The sequence below is a fragment of the Bombina bombina genome, chromosome 4, assembly GCF_027579735.1.
Source record: "Bombina bombina isolate aBomBom1 chromosome 4, aBomBom1.pri, whole genome shotgun sequence".
Classification (NCBI taxonomy): domain Eukaryota; kingdom Metazoa; phylum Chordata; class Amphibia; order Anura; family Bombinatoridae; genus Bombina; species Bombina bombina.
The window spans coordinates 565739478-565762879 of NC_069502.1; the positions used below are offsets into that span (position 1 = coordinate 565739478).

Below are 23402 nucleotides of genomic sequence, written 5' to 3' on the forward strand. Positions count from 1 at the left end.
TTAAAATGTCCACTATACACATAGTTGAATTATTCTAAAGTCCTAATTATTGGCTTAAACCTATAAAAATACATTTTACAAAAAAGGTACAGTATGAAAAGGAAAGAAACAAACAAGGTCACACATGAATTATTTATGTAAAGGGATAAAAAAAAAGATTTGTGCAATTAAGCAGCATAAAAGTGAGTTTTGATTTCATATACTTGATGTGAAACAATATACATCATTTCAGTCCAGTCACAGGAACTGTCTCTGGTTTATTTTATGAGAAAATAGACCAGTATATGAGGTTAAATAGAATATATGCTGCTGGAAATATTGATCTTGAGTATTTGTCAATAGCGTGAGTGTCGATTCTCATGCTGACATATGACCGCTGACTCTTTCTTCTATTTGAATTTCTCTCAGAGCTGAGTGCCAGCTGTGTCATAATCCTGTCTTCTTTGTCGCCATTTTCAGATACAAAGTGACCCAGATTATTTACCTCACCGTCACTATAGCTGCTATCCATCATTGGTCGGGTTTGTGGCACACCGCAGGTACAAGGAATCTGTAAAAGTAGATTGTCATTTCTGCAATTAAATAAATTAATTTTGTTCTGTACAAAATAAATCTATTATTTTATTTGTCATGGCTACATTAAAGGGACATGAAACCCACATTTTTTCATTCATGATTTAGAAAGAGCATTCAATTTACTTCTATTGTCTAATTTGCTTCAATCTCTTTGTATCCTTTGCTGAAAAGCATATCTAAATAGGCTCAGTAGCTGCTAATTGGTGACTGCAAATAGATGCCTTGTGTGAATTACTCACCCATGTGCATTGCTATTTATTCAACATAAGATATCTAAAGAATGAAACAATAGAAGTAAATTGGAAAGTTGTTTAAAATTGTATTCTCTATCTGAATCATTAAATCATTTTTTGGGGTTTAATGTCCCTTTAATGTATGTCCTTAAGTGATATAGTTAAAGGGATATGAAACCCCAACATTTTCTTTTGTGATTCAGACAGAGCGTATCATTTTAAAAAGGTTTCCAATTTACTTCTTTTGTCAAATTTGCTTCATTCCCATGCTGTTCATTATTGAAGAGATACCTAGGTATGTGTCCGGAGAACTACATGGCAGAAAATAGTGCTGCCATATAATGCTTTAAAAAATATATAACATTCTTACAAAACTGCTGCCATATAGTGCCCCCAGACACGTGCACACTCCTGAGCTGAGGTCCCTGCTTTTCAACAAAAGATACCAGGAGAACAAAGACAATATGACAATAGAAGAAAATGAGAAGGTTGTTGCTCTGTCTGAATAATGAAAAAAACGTGATTCCTTTTAAGCATCAATTATTTTATTTTTCACATCTACAATAAAGGGACATGAAACTCAAACTCATGATTCAGACAGAGCATACAATTTTAAACAACTTTCCAATTGACTTCTATTATTTAATTTGCTTCCTTCTCTTGTTATCCTTTGCTGAAGGGTTTATCTAGGAAAGCTCAGGTGCAGCAAAGAACCTAGGTTCTAGCTGCTGATTGGTGGCTGCATATATATATATACCGATTGATAATAGAAGTAAACTGGAAAGTTGATTCAAATTGTAGGTTCTACCTAGATCATGAAAGCCATGACCTTTAGTAATATTGCTAAACACATAAAGTAATAGGTACTAAATTTGTACACTCTCTATTGGCAGTAAATTCTAATAACGGTACCGTTAGAAAATGAATGTAATTTCTGTTACAGACAGGGCTCTGTAGTGCTTTATGAATGTTACTATGTGAAGCGCTAACCGGCTACATGAATGATTTAATTGCATTTGCTTACACTTTGTAACAGGTATTTAGTTAATGCTTGATTTTAATACCAATTTACGTTTTTGGTAAGGCTTTAAAATAGCAGCAACCTGTGGAATATTAGAAATTAAAATATATTGCTTTTACATGTATTAACAGTCTATTTTAAGCTAAAAATAACTGGGATTTGCCCTAATATTAATGAAAATACATACAATGATAATATAGAAACCTCAAGGGAATACTTAAGTTAATCTCTAAACAGATTTAAAGAAAAGTCTTAAAAGAAAATGATGTAATATGCTAGAGCGTTTTATTTTTGCGCTATTGCATGCTTATAACTAATTAATCCATGCTAAGTAATGTGTTATGTTACGGGTAAAGTCAGAAATCCGGGTAATGCTAGGATTACCCAAGCGGCTGTGGTTAAAGCACGATGTACTGTAATCCGGTTGTGGCTAAACCCGGATGTACTGTAATTCCCCCATCTACACTATATATTTTTATTTTTGCCCCACTGATCCTCTGGCATCCGCCGCAAGTAAACCTTGTGGAATGAGGTATACATGGGGGGCTGTGCCCCCATTGAAAACCCCAGGCAGAGGCAAAAAAGATAGCGAAGATGGGGGAATTACAGTGCATCGTATAGATGTTTGATGCAGTGACTTGATCCGTCTGAGGGGATTTATGATCTTACATTGGGCTCTATCTATAGTGATAGAGGGGAGTGTGGTATATAGGAGTCTATAGTGAGGGAGGGGAGTATGGTACATAGGAGTCTATAGTGAGAGAGGGGAGTATGGTATATAGGAGTCTATGGTGAGAGAGGGGAATATGATGCATAGGAGTCTATAGTGATAGAGGGGAGTATGGTATATAGGAGTCTATGGTGAGAGAGGGGAGTATGGTGCATAAGAGTCTATTGTGAGAGAGGGGAGTATGGTGTATAGGAGTCTATAGTGAGAGAGGGGAGTATGGTGCATAGGAGTCTATAGTGAGAGAGGGGCGTATGGTATATTTGAGTCTATAGTGAGACAGGGGAGTATGGTATATTTGAGTCTATAGTGAGAGAGGGGAGTGTGGTATATAGGAGTCTATAGTGAGAGAGGGGAGTATGGTGCATAGGAGTCTATAGTGAGAGAGGGGAGTATGGTGCATAGGAGTCTATTGTGAGAGAGGGGAGAATGGTGTATAGGAGTCTATGGTGAGAGAGGGGAGTATGGTGTATAGGTGTCTATAGTAAGAGAGGGGAGAATGCTGTATAGGAGTCTATAGTGAGAGAGGGGAGTATGGTATATTTGAGTCTATAGTGAGAGAGGGGAGTATGGTATATTTGAGTCTATCGTGAGAGAGGGGAGTGTGGTATATAGGAGTCTACAGTGAGAGAGGGGAGTATGGTGCATAGGAGTCTATAGTGAGAGAGGGGAGTATGGTGCATAGGAGTCTATAGTGAGAGAGGGGAGTATGGTATATAGGAGTCTATGGTGAGAGAGGGGAGTACGATGCATAGGAGTCTATAGTGAGAGAGGGGAGTATGGTATATAGGAGTCTATGGTGAGAGAGGAGAGTATGATGCATAGGAGTCTATAGTAAGAGAGGTGATTATGGTATATAGGAGTCTATGGTGAGAGAGGGGAGTATGGTACATAGGAGTCTATAGTGAGAGAGGGGAGTATGGTGCATAGGAGTCTATAGTGAGAGAGGGGAGTATGATGCATAGGGGTCTATAGTGAGAGAGGGGAGTATGATATATAGGAGTCTATGGTGAGAGAGGGGAGTATGATCCATAGGAGTCTATAGTGAGAGAGGGGAGTATGGTATATAGGAGTCTATGGTGAGAGAGGGGAGTATGATGCATAGGAGTCTATAGTGAGAGAGGGGATTATGGTATATAGGAGTCTATGGTGAGAGAGGGGAGTATGGTGCATAGGAGTCTATTGTGAGAGAGGGGAGTATGGTATATAGGAGTCTATGGTGAGAGAGGGGAGTATGGTGTATAGGAGTCTATAGTGAGAGAGGGGAGTATGGTGCATAGGAGTCTATAGTGAGAGAGGGGAGTATGGTATATTTGAGTCTATAGTGAGAGAGGGGAGTATGGTATATTTGAGTCTATAGTGAGAGAGGGGAGTATGGTATATTTGAGTCTATAGTGAGAGAGGGGAGTGTGGTATATAGGAGTCTATAGTGAGAGAGGGGTGTATGGTGCATAGGAGTCTATAGTGAGAGAGGGGAGTATGGTGTATAAGAGTCTATGGTGAGAGAGGAGAGTGTGGTATATAGGAGTCTATGGTGAGAGAGGGGAGTATGGTGTATAAGAGTCTATAGTGAGAGAGGGGAGTATGGTGCATAGGAGTCTATAGTGAGAGAGGGGAGTATGGTGTATAGGAGTCTATGGTGAGAGAGGAGAGTGTGGTATATAGGAGTCTATGGTGAGAGAGGGGAGTATGGTGTATAAGAATCTATGGTGAGAGAGGGGAGTGTGGTATATAGGAGTCTATAGTGAGAGAGGGGAGTATGGTGTATAAGAGTCTATGTTGAGAGAGGGGAGTGTGGTATATAGGAGTCTATAGTGAGAGAGGGGAGTATGGTGTATAAGAGTCTATGGTGAGAGAGGGGAGTGTGGTATGTAGGAGTCTATAGTGAGAAAGGGGAGTATGGTGTATAAGAGTCTATGGTGAGAGAGGGAGTGTGGTATATAGGAGTCTATGGTGAGAGAGGGAACTGCACACAATACTCAAGATGAGGCCTAACTAATGATCTGTGAAGTGGCATAAGAACCTTACTATTTCTGCTGAAAAATACCTCTACCAATACATCCAAGAGAGGGGAGTATGGTGTATAGGTATGGTGTATAGGAGTCTATGGTGAGAGAGGGGAGTATGGTGTATAGGAGTCTATGGTGAGAGAGGGGAGTATGGTGTATAGGAGTCTATGGTGAGAGAGGGAAGTATGGTGTATAGGAGTCTATGGTGAGAGAGGGGAGTATGGTGTATAGGGGTCTATGGTGAGAGAGAGGAGTATGGTGTATAGGAGTCTATAGTGAGAGAGGGAAGTATGGTGCATAGGAGTCTATAGTGAGAGAGGGGAGTATGGTATATTTGAGTCTATAGTGAGAGAGGGGAGTGTGGTATATAGAAGTCTATAGTGAGAGAGGGGAGTATGGTGCATAGGAGTCTATAGTGAGAGACGGGAGTATGGTGCATAGGAGTCTATAGTGAGAGAGGGGAGTATGGTGTATAAGAGTCTATGGTGAGAGAGGAGAGTGTGGTATATAGGAGTCTATGGTAAGAGAGGGGAGTATGGTGCATAGGGGTCTATAGTGAGAGAGGGGAGTATGATATATAGGAGTCTATGGGGAGAGAGGGGAGTATGATGCATAGGAGTCTATAGTGAGAGAGGGGAGTATGGTATATAGGAGTCTATGGTGAGAGAGGGGAGTATGATGCATAGGAGTCTATAGTGAGAGAGGGGATTATGGTATATAGGAGTCTATGGTGAGAGAGGGGAGTATGGTGCATAGGAGTCTATTGTGAGAGAGGGGAGTATGGTATATAGGAGTCTATGGTGAGAGAGGGGAGTATGGTGTATAGGAGTCTATAGTGAGAGAGGGGAGTATGGTGCATAGGAGTCTATAGTGAGAGAGGGAAGTATGGTATATTTGAGTCTATAGTGAGAGAGGGGAGTATGGTATATTTGAGTCTATAGTGAGAGAGGGGAGTGTGGTATATAGGAGTCTATAGTGAGAGAGGGGTGTATGGTGCATAGGAGTCTATAGTGAGAGAGGGGAGTATGGTGCATAGGGGTCTATGGTGAGAGAGGAGAGTGTGGTATATAGGAGTCTATGGTGAGAGAGGGGAGTATGGTGTATAAGAGTCTATAGTGAGAGAGGGGAGTATGGTGCATAGGAGTCTATAGTGAGAGAGGGGAGTATGGTGTATAGGAGTCTATGGTGAGAGAGGAGAGTGTGGTATATAGGAGTCTATGGTGAGAGAGGGGAGTATGGTGTATAAGAATCTATGGTGAGAAAGGGGAGTGTGGTATATAGGAGTCTATAGTGAGAGAGGGGAGTATGGTGTATAAGAGTCTATGGTGAGAGAGGGGAGTGTGGCATATAGGAGTCTATAGTGAGAGAGGGGAGTATGGTGTATAAGAGTCTATGGTGAGAGAGGGGAGTATGGTGCATAGGAGTCTATTGTGAGAGAGGGGAGTATGGTATATAGGAGTCTATGGTGAGAGAGGGGAGTATGGTGTATAGGAGTCTATAGTGAGAGAGGGGAGTATGGTGCATAGGAGTCTATAGTGAGAGAGGGGAGTATGGTATATTTGAGTCTATAGTGAGAGAGGGGAGTATGGTATATTTGAGTCTATAGTGAGAGAGGGGAGTGTGGTATATAGGAGTCTATAGTGAGAGAGGGGTGTATGGTGCATAGGAGTCTATAGTGAGAGAGGGGAGTATGGTGTATAAGAGTCTATGGTGAGAGAGGAGAGTGTGGTATATAGGAGTCTATGGTGAGAGAGGGGAGTATGGTGTATAAGAGTCTATAGTGAGAGAGGGGAGTATGGTGCATAGGAGTCTATAGTGAGAGAGGGGAGTATGGTGTATAGGAGTCTATGGTGAGAGAGGAGAGTGTGGTATATAGGAGTCTATGGTGAGAGAGGGGAGTATGGTGTATAAGAATCTATGGTGAGAGAGGGGAGTGTGGTATATAGGAGTCTATAGTGAGAGAGGGGAGTATGGTGTATAAGAGTCTATGTTGAGAGAGGGGAGTGTGGTATATAGGAGTCTATAGTGAGAGAGGGGAGTATGGTGTATAAGAGTCTATGGTGAGAGAGGGGAGTGTGGTATGTAGGAGTCTATAGTGAGAAAGGGGAGTATGGTGTATAAGAGTCTATGGTGAGAGAGGGGAGTGTGGTATATAGGAGTCTATGGTGAGAGAGGGAACTGCACACAATACTCAAGATGAGGCCTAACTAATGATCTGTGAAGTGGCATAAGAACCTTACTATTTCTGCTGAAAAATACCTCTACCAATACATCCAAGAGAGGGGAGTATGGTGTATAGGTATGGTGTATAGGAGTCTATGGTGAGAGAGGGGAGTATGGTGTATAGGAGTCTATGGTGAGAGAGGGGAGTATGGTGTATAGGAGTCTATGGTGAGAGAGGGAAGTATGGTGTATAGGAGTCTATGGTGAGAGAGGGGAGTATGGTGTATAGGGGTCTATGGTGAGAGAGAGGAGTATGGTGTATAGGAGTCTATAGTGAGAGAGGGGAGTATGGTGCATAGGAGTCTATAGTGAGAGAGGGGAGTATGGTATATTTGAGTCTATAGTGAGAGAGGGGCATGTGGTATATAGAAGTCTATAGTGAGAGAGGGGAGTATGGTGCATAGGAGTCTATAGTGAGAGAGGGGAGTATGGTGCATAGGAGTCTATAGTGAGAGAGGGGAGTATGGTGTATAAGAGTCTATGGTGAGAGAGGAGAGTGTGGTATATAGGAGTCTATGGTGAGAGAGGGGAGTATGGTGTATAAGAGTCTATGTTGAGAGAGGGGAGTGTGGTATATAGGAGTCTATAGTGAGAGAGGGGAGTATGGTGTATAAGAGTCTATGGTGAGAGAGGGGAGTGTGGTATATAGGAGTCTATAGTGAGAGAGGGGAGTATGGTGTATAAGAGTCTATGGTGAGAGAGGGGAGTGTGGTATATAGGAGTCTATAGTGAGAGAGGGGAGTATGGTGTATAAGAGTCTATGGTGAGAGAGGGGAGTGTGGTATATAGGAGTCTATAGTGAGAGAGGGGAGTATGGTGTATAAGAGTCTATGGTGAGAGAGGGGAGTGTGGTATATAGGAGTCTATGGTGAGAGAGGGGAGTATGGTGTATAAGAGTCTATGGTGAGAGAGGGGAGTATGGTGTATAGTAGTCTATGGTGAGAGAGGGGAGTATGGTGTGTAGGAGTCTATAGTGAGAGAGGGGAGTATGGTGCATAGGAGTCTATAGTGAGAGAGGGGAGTATGGTATATTTGAGTCTATAGTGAGAGAGGGGAGTAGGCTATATTTGAGTCTATAGTGAGAGAGGGGAGTGTGGTATATAGGAGTCTATAGTGAGAGAGGGGAGTATGGTGCATAGGAGTCTATAGTGAGAGAGGGGAGTATGGTGCATAGGAGTCTATAGTGAGAGAGGGGAGTATGGTGTATAAGAGTCTATGGTGAGAGAGGAGAGTGTGGTATATAGGAGTCTATGGTGAGAGAGGGGAGTATGGTGTATAAAAGTCTATGTTGAGAGAGGGGAGTGTGGTATATAGGAGTCTATAGTGAGAGAGGGGAGCATGGTGTATAAGAGTCTATGGTGAGAGAGGGGAGTGTGGTATATAGGAGTCTATAGTAAGAGAGGGGAGTATGGTGTATAAGAGTCTATGGTGAGAGAGGGGAGTGTGGTATATAGGAGTCTATAGTGAGAGAGGGGAGTATGGTGTATAAGAGTCTATGTTGAGAGAGGGGAGTGTGGTATATAGGAGTCTATAGTGAGAGAGGGGAGTATGGTGTATAAGAGTCTATGGTGAGAGAGGGGAGTGTGGTATGTAGGAGTCTATAGTGAGAAAGGGGAGTATGGTGTATAAGAGTCTATGGTGAGAGAGGGGAGTGTGGTATATAGGAGTCTATGGTGAGAGAGGGGAGTATGGTGTATAGTAGTCTATGGTGAGAGAGGGGAGTATGGTATATAGGAGTCTATGGTGAGAGAAACATAGAAACATACATATTGACAGGAGATAAGAGCCATAGGCCCAGCAAGTCTGCCCGATATTACCTAAAAGTATAAACTCATCTAGTTTATAGGATATCCTTATGCTTGTCCCAGGCATTTTTAAAGTCCCCCACAGTGTTTATCATTACTACATCTTGAGGAAGTTTATTCCATAAATCAATCACTCTTTCTGTAAAGAAGTGCTTCCTCAAAGTACTCCTAAATCTACTACCATTCAGCTTGAGATCATGACCCCTTGTTCTTGAATTTTCCATTTTATGTAAAATACCCACAGCCTCAGTTTTACTAAGCCCCTTAACGTACTTGAAAGTTGCTATCATAGCACCTCTTTCCCTTCTCTCCTCTAAGCTATACATATTTAGGTCATTGAGCCTATCCTGGTAATTTTTATTTTTTAGACCATGTACCATTTTGGTAGCCCTCCTTTGCACGGATCCAAGTTTGTTAATATCCTTCTGAAGATATTGCCTCCAGAACTGCACACAATACTCAAGAAGAGGCCTAACTAATGATCTGTGAAGTGGCATAAGAACCTTACTATTTCTGCTGCAAACACCTCTACCAATACATCCAAGAGAGGAGTCTATGGTGAGAGAGGGGAGTATGGTGTATAGGAGTCTATGGTGAGAGAGGGGAGCATGGTGTATAGGAGTCTATGGTGAGAGAGGGGAGTATGGTGTATAGGAGTCTATGGTGAGAGAGGGGAGTATGGTGTATAGGAGTCTATGGTGAGAGAGGGGAGTATGGTGTATAGGAGTCTATGGTGAGAGAGGGGAGTATGGTGTATAAGAGTCTATGGTGAGAGAGGGAAGTATGGTGTATAGGAGTCTATGGTGAGAGAGGGGAGTATGGTGTATAGGAGTCTATGGTGAGAGAGGGGAGTATGGTGTATAGGAGTCTATGGTGAGAGAGGGGAGTATGGTGTATAGGAGTCTATGGTGAGAGAGGGGAGTATGGTGTATAGGAGTCTATGGTGAGAGAGGGGAGTATGGTGTATAGGAGTCTATGATGAGAGAGGGGAGTATGGTGTATAGGAGTCTATGGTGAGAGAGGGGAGTATGGTGTATAGGAGTCTATGGTGAGAGAGGGGAGTATGGTGTATAGGAGTCTATGGTGAGAGAGGGGAGTATGGTATATAGGAGTCTATGGTGAGAGAGGGAAGTATGGTGTAAAGGAGTCTATAGTAAGAGAGGGGAGTATAGTATATAGGAGTCTATGGTGAGAGAGGGGAGTATGGTGCATAGGAGTCTATGGTGAGAGAGGGGAGTGTGGTGTATAGGAGTCTATGGTGAGAGAGGGGAGTATGTGACTTTACCCACAACAGATACATACAGTTATTCAGCTCTAGAGCAGTAATGCACTACTTGGACCTAGTAAGCCAATAACAAGAGAAATATGTGCGTACCCACCAGTCTCCAGCTAGCTCCCAGTAGTGCATTGCTGCTCATGAGCCTACCTAGGCATGTTTTTTTTTAACACAGGATACCAAGAGAACAAAGTCAGTTTGATAATAGATCAAAGTAGATTGAAAAGTCTCTTAAGTTGCATGTTCTATCTCACCATGAATCACTTTTATACCTCTTTACCCTTTAAACTCTCTTTGATATCTTGACATGTACCTATGACCTTAGATGGGAACTGATTGGAATGTATGCCCCATGCACAATGCACCAATCAGCACATGTGTAAGCACAAGGTTCTGTATTATAATATTGGCATTAAAGAAAGGGCTAAAGCTGCCTCTTTTAACACACAATATTATAAATGGCTTTACAGCCCCATCATGCCATTCACAGTTAGGTTCTTTTAAACTTTGCTGGATCTGTGAACTAACAGCTCATAAACCTCAGTCCTCATTAAATGGAATTAGAAAATGTTGACCACCCTGCTGTTCCCCATAGAATGTAATATGTATAATAATTTCTATTTATTGTTTGTTAGAGTTTAATTTGTTTGTTTCAAATGTCCAGACAACCTTATAAGTATAGAAATTGTTAGATTGAGTTATTAATCCAGCAATGGCAAAGAGCATAATGAAAATACTTAAAGGGACATGGAAACCATTTTTTTCTTCTTCTTTTATGATTCAGACAGAGCATGCAATTTTTTAACAACTATTTAATGTATTTCTATGATCAATTTTTCTTCATTCTCTTTGTATCTTTTGTTGAAAAGCAGAGACGTAAGCTTAGGAACATGCAGGTGTCTAGAGCACTATACAGTAGCAGTTTTGCAAGAATGTTATCCATTTGCAAGAGCACTAGATGTAAGCACTATTTCCTGCCATGTAGTGCTCTAGATACCTACCTAGGTATCTCTTCAACAAAGAATACCATGGGAACACTACAAATTTGATAATAGAAGTAAAGTGGAAACATTTTTTAAAATTGTATGCTCTGGGGCATATTTATCAAGCTCCATATGATGCCCCGTGGTTCCGGCGAGCCTTCATAACCTGTCCGCCTGCTCTGAGGCGGCGGACAGAAATCAACCAGATCGAATACGATCGGGTTGATTGACACCCGCAAATCTGCAGGGGGCGGCATTGCCCCAGCAGTTCACCTGAACTGCTGGTGCAATGATAAATGGCGAGAGCGTATGCTGTCGGCATTTATCGATGTGCAGCGGACATGATCCGCAATATCGGATCATGTCCACTCGCACCTTCATAAATAGGCTCCTCTGTCTAAATCACAAAATACATTGTTTGGGTTTCATTTCTGTTTAAAACTGTGAGAAAAATTCAGACACGCCACAGGAATGCTTTTTGTGCAGCCCCTTCACAGATACTGCAAGACATAGCAGAGAACACAAAATTGAAATGTTTATTTTAGAAGATGTATTCAAATTCACTGAGATACACTCAATACAAAGTGAAGATGGTTACAGCTCACATTTTGTTGAATACTATAATACTGTATTTTTCTCTAATTTGCATTAAAAAAAATATAGATAACTCTAATAAGTGACATCCACAGTTTTCTGTGAACCATTTTCTTTTCTTGAATGCCACTATGGATCTTTGCAGACCTTATAGATTTTTGCAGTTGCAGCTTACAGTCCCAGCGAGTATTTAAATCTAAGTGCAATTTCTAATACCCAAACTATGTGCCAATTCAAATAAAAAAACTTTACTCTCTCTTACAGCTTTACTGAAGGTCCCAAGTATGAATCATATTCATTACAGTGTCTATAGTGCAACACAATTTGTTTTCTATGGTTTGCCTCTATAAGTAATATTTATTTTACCTTTAACTTTTCTCTCAGCTTTCTCTCCTTCCTCTCTTGCACTGTGGTCAGGTAATTCACTGCTGCGTATTCTAACACCGATAAGAAGACAAACACAAAACTGACCCAGAGGTAAATGTCTACAGCTTTAATGTACGAAACGCGTGGCATAGAGGCATTTACTCCTGTTATGATTGTTGACATGGTCAGCACGGTCGTTATACCTGGCAAAGGATTGAAAAGTATTTTAAATTTTTTACACATTGATCTGGTGGTATGTTTGCTTCATAGAACTTCATACGAAGGATTTTATTACTGCACTAATATGTTCCTTTAAAGGGACATTCTACACATTAGTCATCTTAAAGTCTTACCTTAGATTAAGCTGCAAATAGCCTCCTGCACCTTTTATATGCCATGCAGCAGGAATGGTAAAAAAGCTATTCGAAAATGAATATTTTTTTGTGGCCACACTGAAATGGCTGGCAAGCTCCGCCCATTGATGACATCGCGATCTGGGCTGCATCTAGGCATTTACAGTCTGTTGAATCCAACTAGTGAGCCTTTTCTGATTGGACGCCATATGCAGCCCAGATTGCGATGTCATCAGTGGACAGAGCTTGGCAGCCATTTCAAAGTGGCTAGAAACAATAATAATTTTAAAATAACTTTTTTACTATTCCTGCTGCATGATATAGAAAATATGCAGGAGGCTATTTGCTGCTTAATCTAAGGAAAGACTTTAAGATGACTAAAGACTGTCCCTTTAAGTGTTTTATTGGAAAAAAAACTACTGGGTATAAACTAGTCTGTGTGCAAGAGTGTGACAAAGAATAAGTGTTCAGCAAGAGAAAGATGTAATGGAGAGGCTAACAAGCAAATAATTGTGTAACATTATGACAATAATAGATAGTAAAAAGTATATAACATATTCTGTATGAGGCTAGGCATGTAAATTAGAAATAAATTATAATGTAATGAAACAAAGGCATAGAAAATGTAAAAGGAAAGACAAAACTATTGCAATATGTTCCAATAAATTAATATATTTAAGATTCATCTGAAAAATACATTTAGTTTAGAACAAAAACCAGATTGCATATTTTACTCATATATGTTAAAGTTTTTCTATTTCTATTTAAGATTTACACTATGGTTTCCCAATTGCAGTCCTCAGTACTCATAAAGAGGCCAGATTTTCCAGATCTATGAAAATACAGCGCGTATGATACAATCAACTGCTGAGTAATGGAGGATGAGTCAGAAACAAGTAGTTCCTGCTTGGAGGTGACCCATGCATATGATCTCTTGCATTGGGCAAGTGCACTATCTATACTTGGTTTAAACCCCAAAGTGCAATCAAACATGGGTGTTTGATGATTTGGAGGCTTGTGAGTAGCAAGGGTTGGTTGTACTGACTTGTACTAAGGTGACATCCTATGAAAGTGCCACTTTTAAAGTCACTGAGTTCTTCAGTATGACCAGTACTGCCCATGTTTGTCTATGGAGATTTCATGGCTATGTGCTATATTTTATGCGCCTGTTAGCAATTGGTATGGCTGAAATTAATAATTAGTAGGGGTTTCCACATACTTTTGGCCATATAGTTTATTATGTTAGTAGGCATTCTTAAATAGTGCTGATACATTCTTAAATAGTGCTGCTGCATTTGGAACTAACAGTGATATATATAAAGGGAAAGTCTACTCCAGAAATGTTATTGTTTAAAAAGATAGATAATCCCTTTATTACCCATTCCCCAGTTTTGCATAACCAACACAGTTACATTAATACACTTTTTATCTAAGCCTCTGCATACTGCCCCTTATTTCAGTTCTTTTGACAGACTTGCAATTTAGCCAATCAGTGCTGACTACTAGGTTACTCCACATGTGTGAGCACAATGTTATCTATATGTTACACATGAACTAATGCCCTCTAGCTGTGAAAAACTGTGAAATGCATTCAGACAAGAGGAGGCCTTAAAGGGCTTATAAATTAAGATATTAGCCTACCTAGGTTTAGCTTTCAACTAAGAATAACCATAGAACAAAGCAAATTTGATGATAAAAGTAAATTAAAAAGTTGTGTAAAATTGCATGCCCTATTGGAATCATGAAAATGGCATGCCCTATCTGAATCATAATTTTGATTAGACTGTCCCTTTAATTAGATTTTTATGACAAAAGTAAACTCATTGCTATTTTATATTTGTTGTTTTATTATCTTAATATATCTCTAGTTTGTCCCTTGATAACATGATTACACCTATAAATAGTTTTCATTATTATTATTTTTCTTCTCAAGATCTAGAAAAAAATTAAATCAAACTTATCTGAGAAAAGTTGTAAAATCAACAGTTTTTATACCTAAAGGGACTCTTGCAGGGACAGCTCTGCGATCTATCCAGAATGATACCCAGGACAACATTACCATCAGAGTTGCTGGGAAGTAGGTTTGAAGAAGAAAGAAGAAGATGTGGCGTCGTAAGGTGAAGTTAATATAGAGGCGATTGTACCATCCTGTATGAAAGAAAAATGGCTTAATCATGTTGTGCTTATCAAGTGATTACACAATGTAATATTAAATACATTTTGGTACATCCATGTCTACAATCCATAATGATGTGCAGGACAGATAACCTGTTTGGCAGTAATACATGTTCAATTACAGATTTTTTTTGTCTTTAAAAGGACAGTAAAGTTAAAATGACATTTTCTGTTATTATAATTTGCTTCATTTTATTGGTACCCTTTGTTGAAGAGTAGGTTTAGAAGCAGCAATGCACTGTGAACTAGCTGAACTCATCTAATGAGCCAATGACAAGAGGCATATATATGTAGCCACCAATTAGCAGTTTGATCCCCACAGTGGACTTTTAGCAGCTCATTAAGTTACCTAGGTATGCTCCTCAACAAAGGATACAGAGAAGACAAAGCAAATCTAATAATATAAGTACATTGAAAAGTTGTTTGAAATCACATGCTTCATCTGATTCATGAACGTTTAATATAGACTTTACTATGTATTTAATTATATTTATTGAAATTTCAAAAACTACAAATGAAAATTTGAGCTGTAGTCAATGGCCCCATGTATTATAAGGTGTTGTGGACAGCTTCTCAACTTGATACGTGCAGCGGATCTGTTCATCTGCTGGCCTGTATGCAGCATTACACACTCCACTGAGTGTGTATTGCGTCCCTTTACTAGCACGACCACCAATCACTGAGAGCGAGCGAGCTCTCTGTGATTTCTCTTTGCCACTTCAGAGGCAGCGGTCTAATGAACCTGCCCCACAAGGGCTCTGGAGCAGCTTCCACTGCTTTGTACATGGAGGCCCTAATCTCTAAATGTTAACATAGTTTAATAATTATACAGCTTCCTACCATCTATTGTAAATATGGGGTGGACAACTTCATACATCAGTTATATGGTAAAATAAAACAAATACCCACATCTTTATTGTACCACTCTTTTTCCATCTACTCTTAACTTCAGATTCTCTATTACACTTCTTTAATTCTTCCATCTTATAAATATAAATAATAACAAAAAAAATGGGAATGTCACTCTATAATGTATGAGCAAAGAACTGATTGTATTGTAATATGGAGATATCCAAATATTATTTAAAAATATGGCTTCAAATGCCCCAGAAATGACATATGTGCTCTCAAATGCCTTCTGTAACAATTACTGACATTCAGATTCTAGAAGTTATACTGTGAAGATAGGAGAAAGCATAGAATGCTATTCTAATCAGCCAATAGAATTACAGTAGCTCTTATTCTATTGGCTATTCAAATCAGCCAATAGAATTAAAGTAGCTCTCATCCGATTGGCTGATTTGGATTTGAAGGCTCAAATCAGCCAATAGGAATTCAAGGGACGCCATTTTTAAGCGCGTACCTTGAATTCCTATTCAGTGTACGTTGGAGATCGTATGAAGAGGATCCTCCACGCTCAATGGCTCCGGTCTTCAGTTCCTGCGTCGCCGATCTTCAGTTCCAGTATCGGCAGTCTTCAGTTCCAGAGAGGACGGTCTTCAGCTCCGCGGTCATCGGACTTCAACTCCTCCGCTCCGCGCCGGCTGGTTCCTGGAAGAAAAAGAGGTCGCCGCCTGGAAAAAGACTTCTCCGCCTGGAACAGGACCTTCTCCGCTGGTCTTCAGGACAGGTAAGGACCACTTGAGGGTTAGACTTAGGTTTTTTTTAAAGGGGGATCAGGTGGGTTTTAGAGTAGGGGTGTGTGGGTGGTGGGTTGTAATGGGGGGGTTGTTCTTTTTTTTACAGGTAAAAGAGCTGATTACTTTCGGGCAATGCCCCGCAAAAGGCCCTTTTAAGGGCTGGTGGTAATAGAGCTGATTACTTTTTTAATTTAGTTTAGGGTAGGGAAATTTTATTATTTTGGGGGACTTTATTTTATTAGGGGGCTTAGATTAGGTGTAATTAGCTTAAAATTCTTGTAATCTTTTTTTATTTTTTGTCATTTGGTGTTTGTTTTTTTTGTAATATAGATTAGTGTATTTAACTGTATTTTAGTTGAGATCATTGTAGTTTATTTAATTAATTTATTGATAGGGTAGTGTTAGGTGTAATGGTAACTTAGGTTAGGATTTATTTTACAGGTAATTTGGTAATTATTTTAACTAGGTAGCTATTAAATAGTTATTAACTATTTAATAGCTATTGTACCTAGTTAAAATAAATACAAAGTTACCTGTAAAATAAATATAAACCCTAAAATAGCTACAATGTAATTATTAATTATATTGCAGCTATTTTAGGGTTTATTTTATAGGTAAGTATTTAGTTTCGAATAGGAATAATTTAGTTAATATTATTAATATTATTTAGATTTATTTTAATAATAATTAAGTTAGGGGGTGTTAGGGTTAGACTTAGGTTTAGTGGTTAATATATTTAATATAGGTGGCGGCGGTGTAGGGGGATTAGATTAGGGGTTAATAATTTTAATATAGGTGGCGGAGGTGTGGGGCGATCACATTAGGGGGTAAGACATTTAATGTAGCTGGCGGCGGGGTCCGGGAGCGGCGGTTTAGGGGTTAAACACTTTATTAGGGATTGCGGCAGGGGATTGAGGTTGACAGGTAGATAGACATTGCGCATGCGTTAGGCTTTATTTTGCATGTAGTTTAGGGAGTTACGGGGCTCCAATACTCAGCGTAAGGCTTACTACACCTGCAATTTGTGGCAAGGTGAAAATGGAGTTAGATTTCTCCATTTTCGCCACGTAAGTAACTGCGCGGGTTTGGTATATCACTCTATGGGCCAAAAAACTATGGCCGAGGGGTGAAATATACGAGCGTAACTTCTATGTTACGCCGTATATGTGATACCAAACCAGTGCAAAATTTGGCGTCGCTGGCTTTTGCGGGCGACGCTGCATATCGGATCGGGCCCCTGAGATTAGAAGGCAGTCTGCTAAAGCTTAGATACAAGGAAATTACAGAGGTAAAAAGTATATTTCTATAACAGTGGTTATAGCAAAACTGGGAAATGGGTAATAAAGGAATTATCTATCTTTTTAAACACTACAATTTTTGTATTGTTTATCTATCTTTTTAAACAATACAATTTTTGGTGTTTACTATCCCTTTAACATTTTTACTGAAATTATTTTTTGATAGCCAAACTTCACCAACCATTTGTCTTTTTTGGAGGAGACAATCTGGGCTTTAGTCTGTGGACAACATGGCTAGCCACAATCATAGTTAGCATAAAATGTATTGTTTTGCAGTTGTTCTCTAATAAAGCCAATTAGACTGAGACAGATATGTAGCAGAATTAGTATTGAGCTGTCAGCAGGTGCATTTCTAGTTCTGAGAATACAGGGAGTGCAGAATTATTAGGCAAATGAGTATTTTGACCACATCATCCTCTTTATGCATGTTGTCTTACTCCAAGCTGTATAGGCTCGAAAGCCTACTACCAATTAAGCATATTAGGTGATGTGCATCTCTGTAATGAGAAGGGGTGTGGTCTAATGACATCAACACCCTATATCAGGTGTGCATAATTATTAGGCAACTTCCTTTCCTTTGGCAAAATGGGTCAAAAGAAGGACTTGACAGGCTCAGAAAAGTCAAAAATAGTGAGATATCTTGCAGAGGAATGCAGCACTCTTAAAATTGCAAAGCTTCTGAAGCGTGATCATCGAACAATCAAGCGTTTCATTCAAAATAGTCAACAGGGTCGCAAGAAGCGTGTGGAAAAACCAAGGCGCAAAATAACTGCCCATGAACTGAGAAAAGTCAAGCGTGCAGCTGCCAAGATGCCACTTGCCACCAGTTTGGCCATATTTCAGAGCTGCAACATCACTGGAGTGCCCAAAAGCACAAAGTGTGCAATACTCAGAGACATGGCCAAGGTAAGAAAGGCTGAAAGACGACCACCACTGAACAAGACACACAAGCTGAAACGTCAAGACTGGGCCAAGAAATATCTCAAGACTGATTTTTCTAAGGTTTTATGGACTGATGAAATGAGAGTGAGTCTTGATGGGCCAGATGGATGGGCCCGTGGCTGGATTGGTAAAGGGCAGAGAGCTCCAGTCCGACTCAGACGCCAGCAAGGTGGAGGTGGAGTACTTGTTTGGGCTGGTATCATCAAAGATGAGCTTGTGGGGCCTTTTCGGGTTGAGGATGGAGTCAAGCTCAACTCCCAGTCCTACTGCCAGTTTCTGGAAGACACCTTCTTCAAGCAGTGGTACAGGAAGAAGTCTGCATCCTTCAAGAAAAACATGATTTTCATGCAGGACAATGCTCCATCACACGCGTCCAAGTACTCCACAGTGTGGCTGGCAAGAAAGGGTATAAAAGAAGAAAATCTAATGACATGGCCTCCTTGTTCACCTGATCTGAAACCCATTGAGAACCTGTGGTCCATCATCAAATGTGAGATTTACAAGGAGGGAAAACAGTACACCTCTCTGAACAGTGTCTGGGAGGCTGTGGTTGCTGCTGCACGCAATGTTGATGGTGAACAGATCAAAACACTGACAGAATCCATGGATGGCAGGCTTTTGAGTGTCCTTGCAAAGAAAGGTGGCTATATTGGTCACTGATTTGTTTTTGTTTTGTTTTTGAATGTCAGAAATGTATATTTGTGAATGTTGAGATGTTATATTGGTTTCACTGGTAAAAATAAATAATTGAAATGGGTATATATTTGTTTTTTGTTAAGTTGCCTAATAATTATGCACAGTAATAGTTACCTGCACACACAGATATCCCCCTAAAATAGCTATAACTAAAAACAAACTAAAAACTACTTCCAAAACTATTCAGCTTTGATATTAATGAGTTTTTTTGGGTTCATTGAGAACATGGTTGTTGTTCAATAATAAAATTAATCCTCAAAAATACAACTTGCCTAATAATTCTGCACTCCCTGTACAAAATTCTCACATTTCAGAACAATACATTCAATTAAAAAGGGGGCAAAATAAATACTGCAAATGTAATGGAAAGATATTTTATTATGTATAAGTAACAATTTTATACAAAAATCTCAAGGTGTTTACTACCCCTTTAAGTAGTAAATAATTAGTCATTCTGGATCCAGGATGGAGCAGATAGTAAAATGAGTGATAAACTTGGGATAGTTGATTCATTATTGCCCCTTTTTCAGATAAATAGCAAAGCAATATTTAAAGGGATGATCTTGTGTAAAAATAAAATGCTGTATTTTCTTAGAACATTATATTAAGGAAACAATTAGTAAAGAAGGAATATGTTTAAAAATAAAATGTTCTGTCGAACTAGAATATTTTATTTGATACTATAATGTCCCTTTAGAAACTTTTGACCAGTTCAAATATGCTTAAAGGATATGAGTCAGCAAGTTCCAGTAAATTAAAGGAATTTGGAGAGAAAATTTATTTGTAAATTAAAATCCTAAAATTTCCCCCAAAAAATCTTTAGATTTGCTAAAAGTATCAAAACTTTACAATTATTGCCCAGTTTACTAAATTGGTATATACACCATCTACCCAATAAATTCATAGCTGAATATATTATACAAACGATAGCAAAATAAAAACAATGGTCGCAAAATTATTTCTTAAAGCTTTTAAAATGCATTGAAAAATGTGGCCACCGAAATGCAAAACTAAAAGCAACTCACTCATGATGTTAATTATTTTTTAGGCTTTTTCTGTGCTGTGCTATGAGTAAACCTTACCTGTACTACTGTAGAATGCTAGTCTTGTAGTGGTGTGAAACTGCTGAATAAGGAACTGTGATAAAGAAATTCTGTCATCTGTTTTCAAGGAGTCGTTCCCATTCTTCCAGTAAAGCATGAGGTCATCCTCTGTATAGGCATCTAGAGGATTTAAAAAGTTAATTAGCACATCTGCAAAATTATATGTATAAAAGCATAGTCAATATACATAATGTTGCCAGTATAATGCTCCAGTCCCTCACAGCAAATGCTAGGTGTTTATTGGTAACATTTATGTATATCATTCATTATCTGTCACTCTTGTTATGGCCCCAGTAAGAGCCACAGCACCTTAAAGTCACAGATTGTGCTGTCCTTTGCTCAAGTTTCATTAAAGAAGTATGGAGAGGCAGAAATGACTGCAGTTCTTTTATTGCTCTCCTTATAGAGGTTTGTGTGCTCCTGTATATTAAAAAGGCTATTAATGTACTTCTTATTAGATCCCAAATTATACATTGGAGAAATTGTAGCACTTGTATAGCCTATTTCTTTAACCTGTCTGTATTTTAGCATATTATGGTTTCTATTCCATCTAGTCTTATCTAGTCTTTTTAATAATTTTTCATTACTATTTTTATATAACTTTAAAAATAAATCTATTATTTTAAAACCATGATAGATATTAGGATTAATTGAAGAGGGTGGGAATATAGCTGTGTGGTTATTCAATCATCTTGACAATGGACTAACTGGGGTTTGATACCCACCATCAAATTTTAAACAATTTATAATATAGTTTTAAATAAGATTTATAATATAGGAGCACACAAACCTCTATAAGAAATCACACTCCCAGTGGGGGCAGGAGAGATGGGTACTAAAATGTTGCTCTCTTTGGACACCTGGGGTCCCTGTAAGCTCAGCCCATTTAAACATGTTGTGGTTTAACTTAGCAGAAACAGCTATTTGATATACAAAAACCTAAAGGGGTAATTTTATACTCTGTAGTCAATGGAAACACATTTAGGGGAAACTAATTTTACAGTACACTTACAAACAAACAATTTCAAAAACATATTGAGGACATATTGTGACCCCCTTGGTAGAACAGGTTGTGCACTCCTACTGTATTTTATACGTTTGCCTGCAGTCATTCTTTAAATGTATTAATGTTTAATAATACAATCTGCAATATATGTTTGTTCCTTCTGATGCTAATTTGGAATCCAAAAAACTTACAGCTTTCTATCTCCAGGGAACAGGTTTGAGTGTCTAGAGGAAACCGGCTGAAATCCATATTGCACATTGCGGTTACTGTCACTCTGCATTAATATAAAAAAAAGTTACATTATTTAACTCTAGGGCAATTAATGAAATGACTGGTACTTTTATCTCTCAAGATTAGTCTCATAACATGACATTATCTCTCCCTGAGCGTGCCTGCTTAAAGCGATACACAACCCACATTTTGTCTTTTGTGATTCAATCACAGTATATATTTTTTTAAAGTTTCCAATTTACTTCTAATATCAAATTTGCTTTGTTCCCCTGAATTGAAGAGATACCTAGGTATGCATATAGAGCACTACATAGCAGGCAATAGTGCTGCCAAATGGATAACATTCTTGCAAAACTGCTGCCATATAGTGCTCCAGAAATGGGTCGGCTCCTAAGCTTACGCCCCTGCAAAAGATATAAATAGAATCAAGAAAAATTGATAATACAAGTAATTTATAAAGTGGTTTAAAATCGCATTGCTCTGTCTGATCTCCCTTTAACCACTTTGCAAAACTCCTATCTTACTATTAAATGACAATTATAGTGGCAAAAATTCATGCTCTAATTAGTTAGAAAGTAACTTTAACACTAGCGACCCTGCAGCTCTTTTAGTTAAACCTACGCAAAGGAGTTAAACACACAGTTAAAAAAACTGCTTAACCGTCGGATACCCAGTCAGAAGCAGCAGCCACACAGCTTGGTCGTGCAATGTCCCCTACTCTAGATCAACAGTTCTCTTCAGCTTCTGAGAAGTGGGAGTTAAACGCATAGGGGACTATTTATTATTGTGCGAGCGGACAGGATCTGATATAGCGGATCATCTCTGCTGCACATCGATAAATACCGACAGCATACGCTCCCAGCATTTATCATTGCACCAGCAGTTCTGGGGAACTGCTGGTGCAATACTGCTGATAAATAGATAAACCCATAGAGTTGCAGGGTCACTATTATTAAATTGACTTGCTCTAAGGAAATAGGGCATGTCATGTTTACACTATAATGTGAAACCTTATCATCTAGTTCATTCTAATGCCAGCCAACCCCCTATTCATTTTAACTCCCATAAACACAGGCAGTAATATGTTATTGTTTTATTTTATATAGTTTAGAATAATATTTTAAAGTTTTTTTTTTACAACAGTCTTCATTTATCTGACAACTTATGGCGGAGTTATAGCTCCTTATGAATACGAAGAGGCAGAAATTGAAAGTAGTATTAGCATTGCATATAAGTGATGAGAATTTCCCTCTTAACTTCAGTTTCTAAAATCGCTCTTTTTAGGATGGATTTTGTATTATAGATATGGCTATGGATCGTATAAACGGTCTCTTTTCTGTTGTATTGTATGATTCACAATATTGATATTAATGAAGGCGATAGAATATTTCATTATTTTATGCTGTACTTTTATAGCAGCCATTTTTGCCTACTGTATGTAATTTCGATTTTGGGGCCGATTTAACATGCTGTGAATGCAGCGGATACATAAGTCAAGAAGCAGCAGTTGTAAGACTGCTGCTCCTTAACTCATCTCCCACCTTTGAGGGGGCAAACAGCAATCATCCCGATCAGATACGATCGGAATGATTGACACCCCCTACTAACGGGCCCGCGAATGTGCAGGGGGTGCATTGCACTAGAAATGCTTGTGCAATGTTAAATGCCGACAGCTTATGCTGTCAGTATTTAGCGATGTCAGGCGGACATGATCCGCTACAGCTGTCCGACATTTGTTAAATAGGTCCCATAGACTTGTTTTTTTAATCTAATCTTTTATTTTGTTCTTAATTTCATTTGACTAATTATCCATAGAGAATAATGCAAACAATATTCATATTCCTAGTAAGGATATCAAACAAAAATATTCTTATTATTAATATGTCACATTTTCCTTTTCAACTATGAGTATATGAAGTTCAAAATAAATAAAAAAATCTTGAAAAATGATTAATATCAAAATATTTCTCCTCTATTTAATCACCATAACCTTCTTTCTTTTCTATAGAAACAAAAAAGAGAAACAGCTCTAAACCCAGATAACTTACAGTAACATCATTATATTATTAACTTTTACTAAAAAGATTAGGCATTGTAGTCTCATTATTTCCTTCCAGATCTCATTTATTCAGTACTGTCTTCTCA

At 38.8% G+C, this 23402-nt stretch overlaps 1 protein-coding gene across 1 annotated transcript in view; it reads right to left on the reverse strand.

The window, feature by feature from the left end:
* Nucleotides 1-262: 262 nt before the first annotated feature.
* Nucleotides 263-23402, reverse strand: part of LOC128657650 (gamma-aminobutyric acid receptor subunit rho-1-like) — a 76775-nt gene continuing 53635 nt past the window's right edge. Inside the window, exons 7-11 of the mRNA XM_053712036.1 lie at nucleotides 21218-21300; nucleotides 20000-20140; nucleotides 14162-14314; nucleotides 11814-12016; nucleotides 263-550 (exon numbers count right to left, since the gene is read on the reverse strand). Coding sequence (XP_053568011.1) covers nucleotides 263-550; nucleotides 11814-12016; nucleotides 14162-14314; nucleotides 20000-20140; nucleotides 21218-21300 — 868 coding nt within the window. The remainder of the gene's footprint in view (nucleotides 551-11813; nucleotides 12017-14161; nucleotides 14315-19999; nucleotides 20141-21217; nucleotides 21301-23402) is intronic.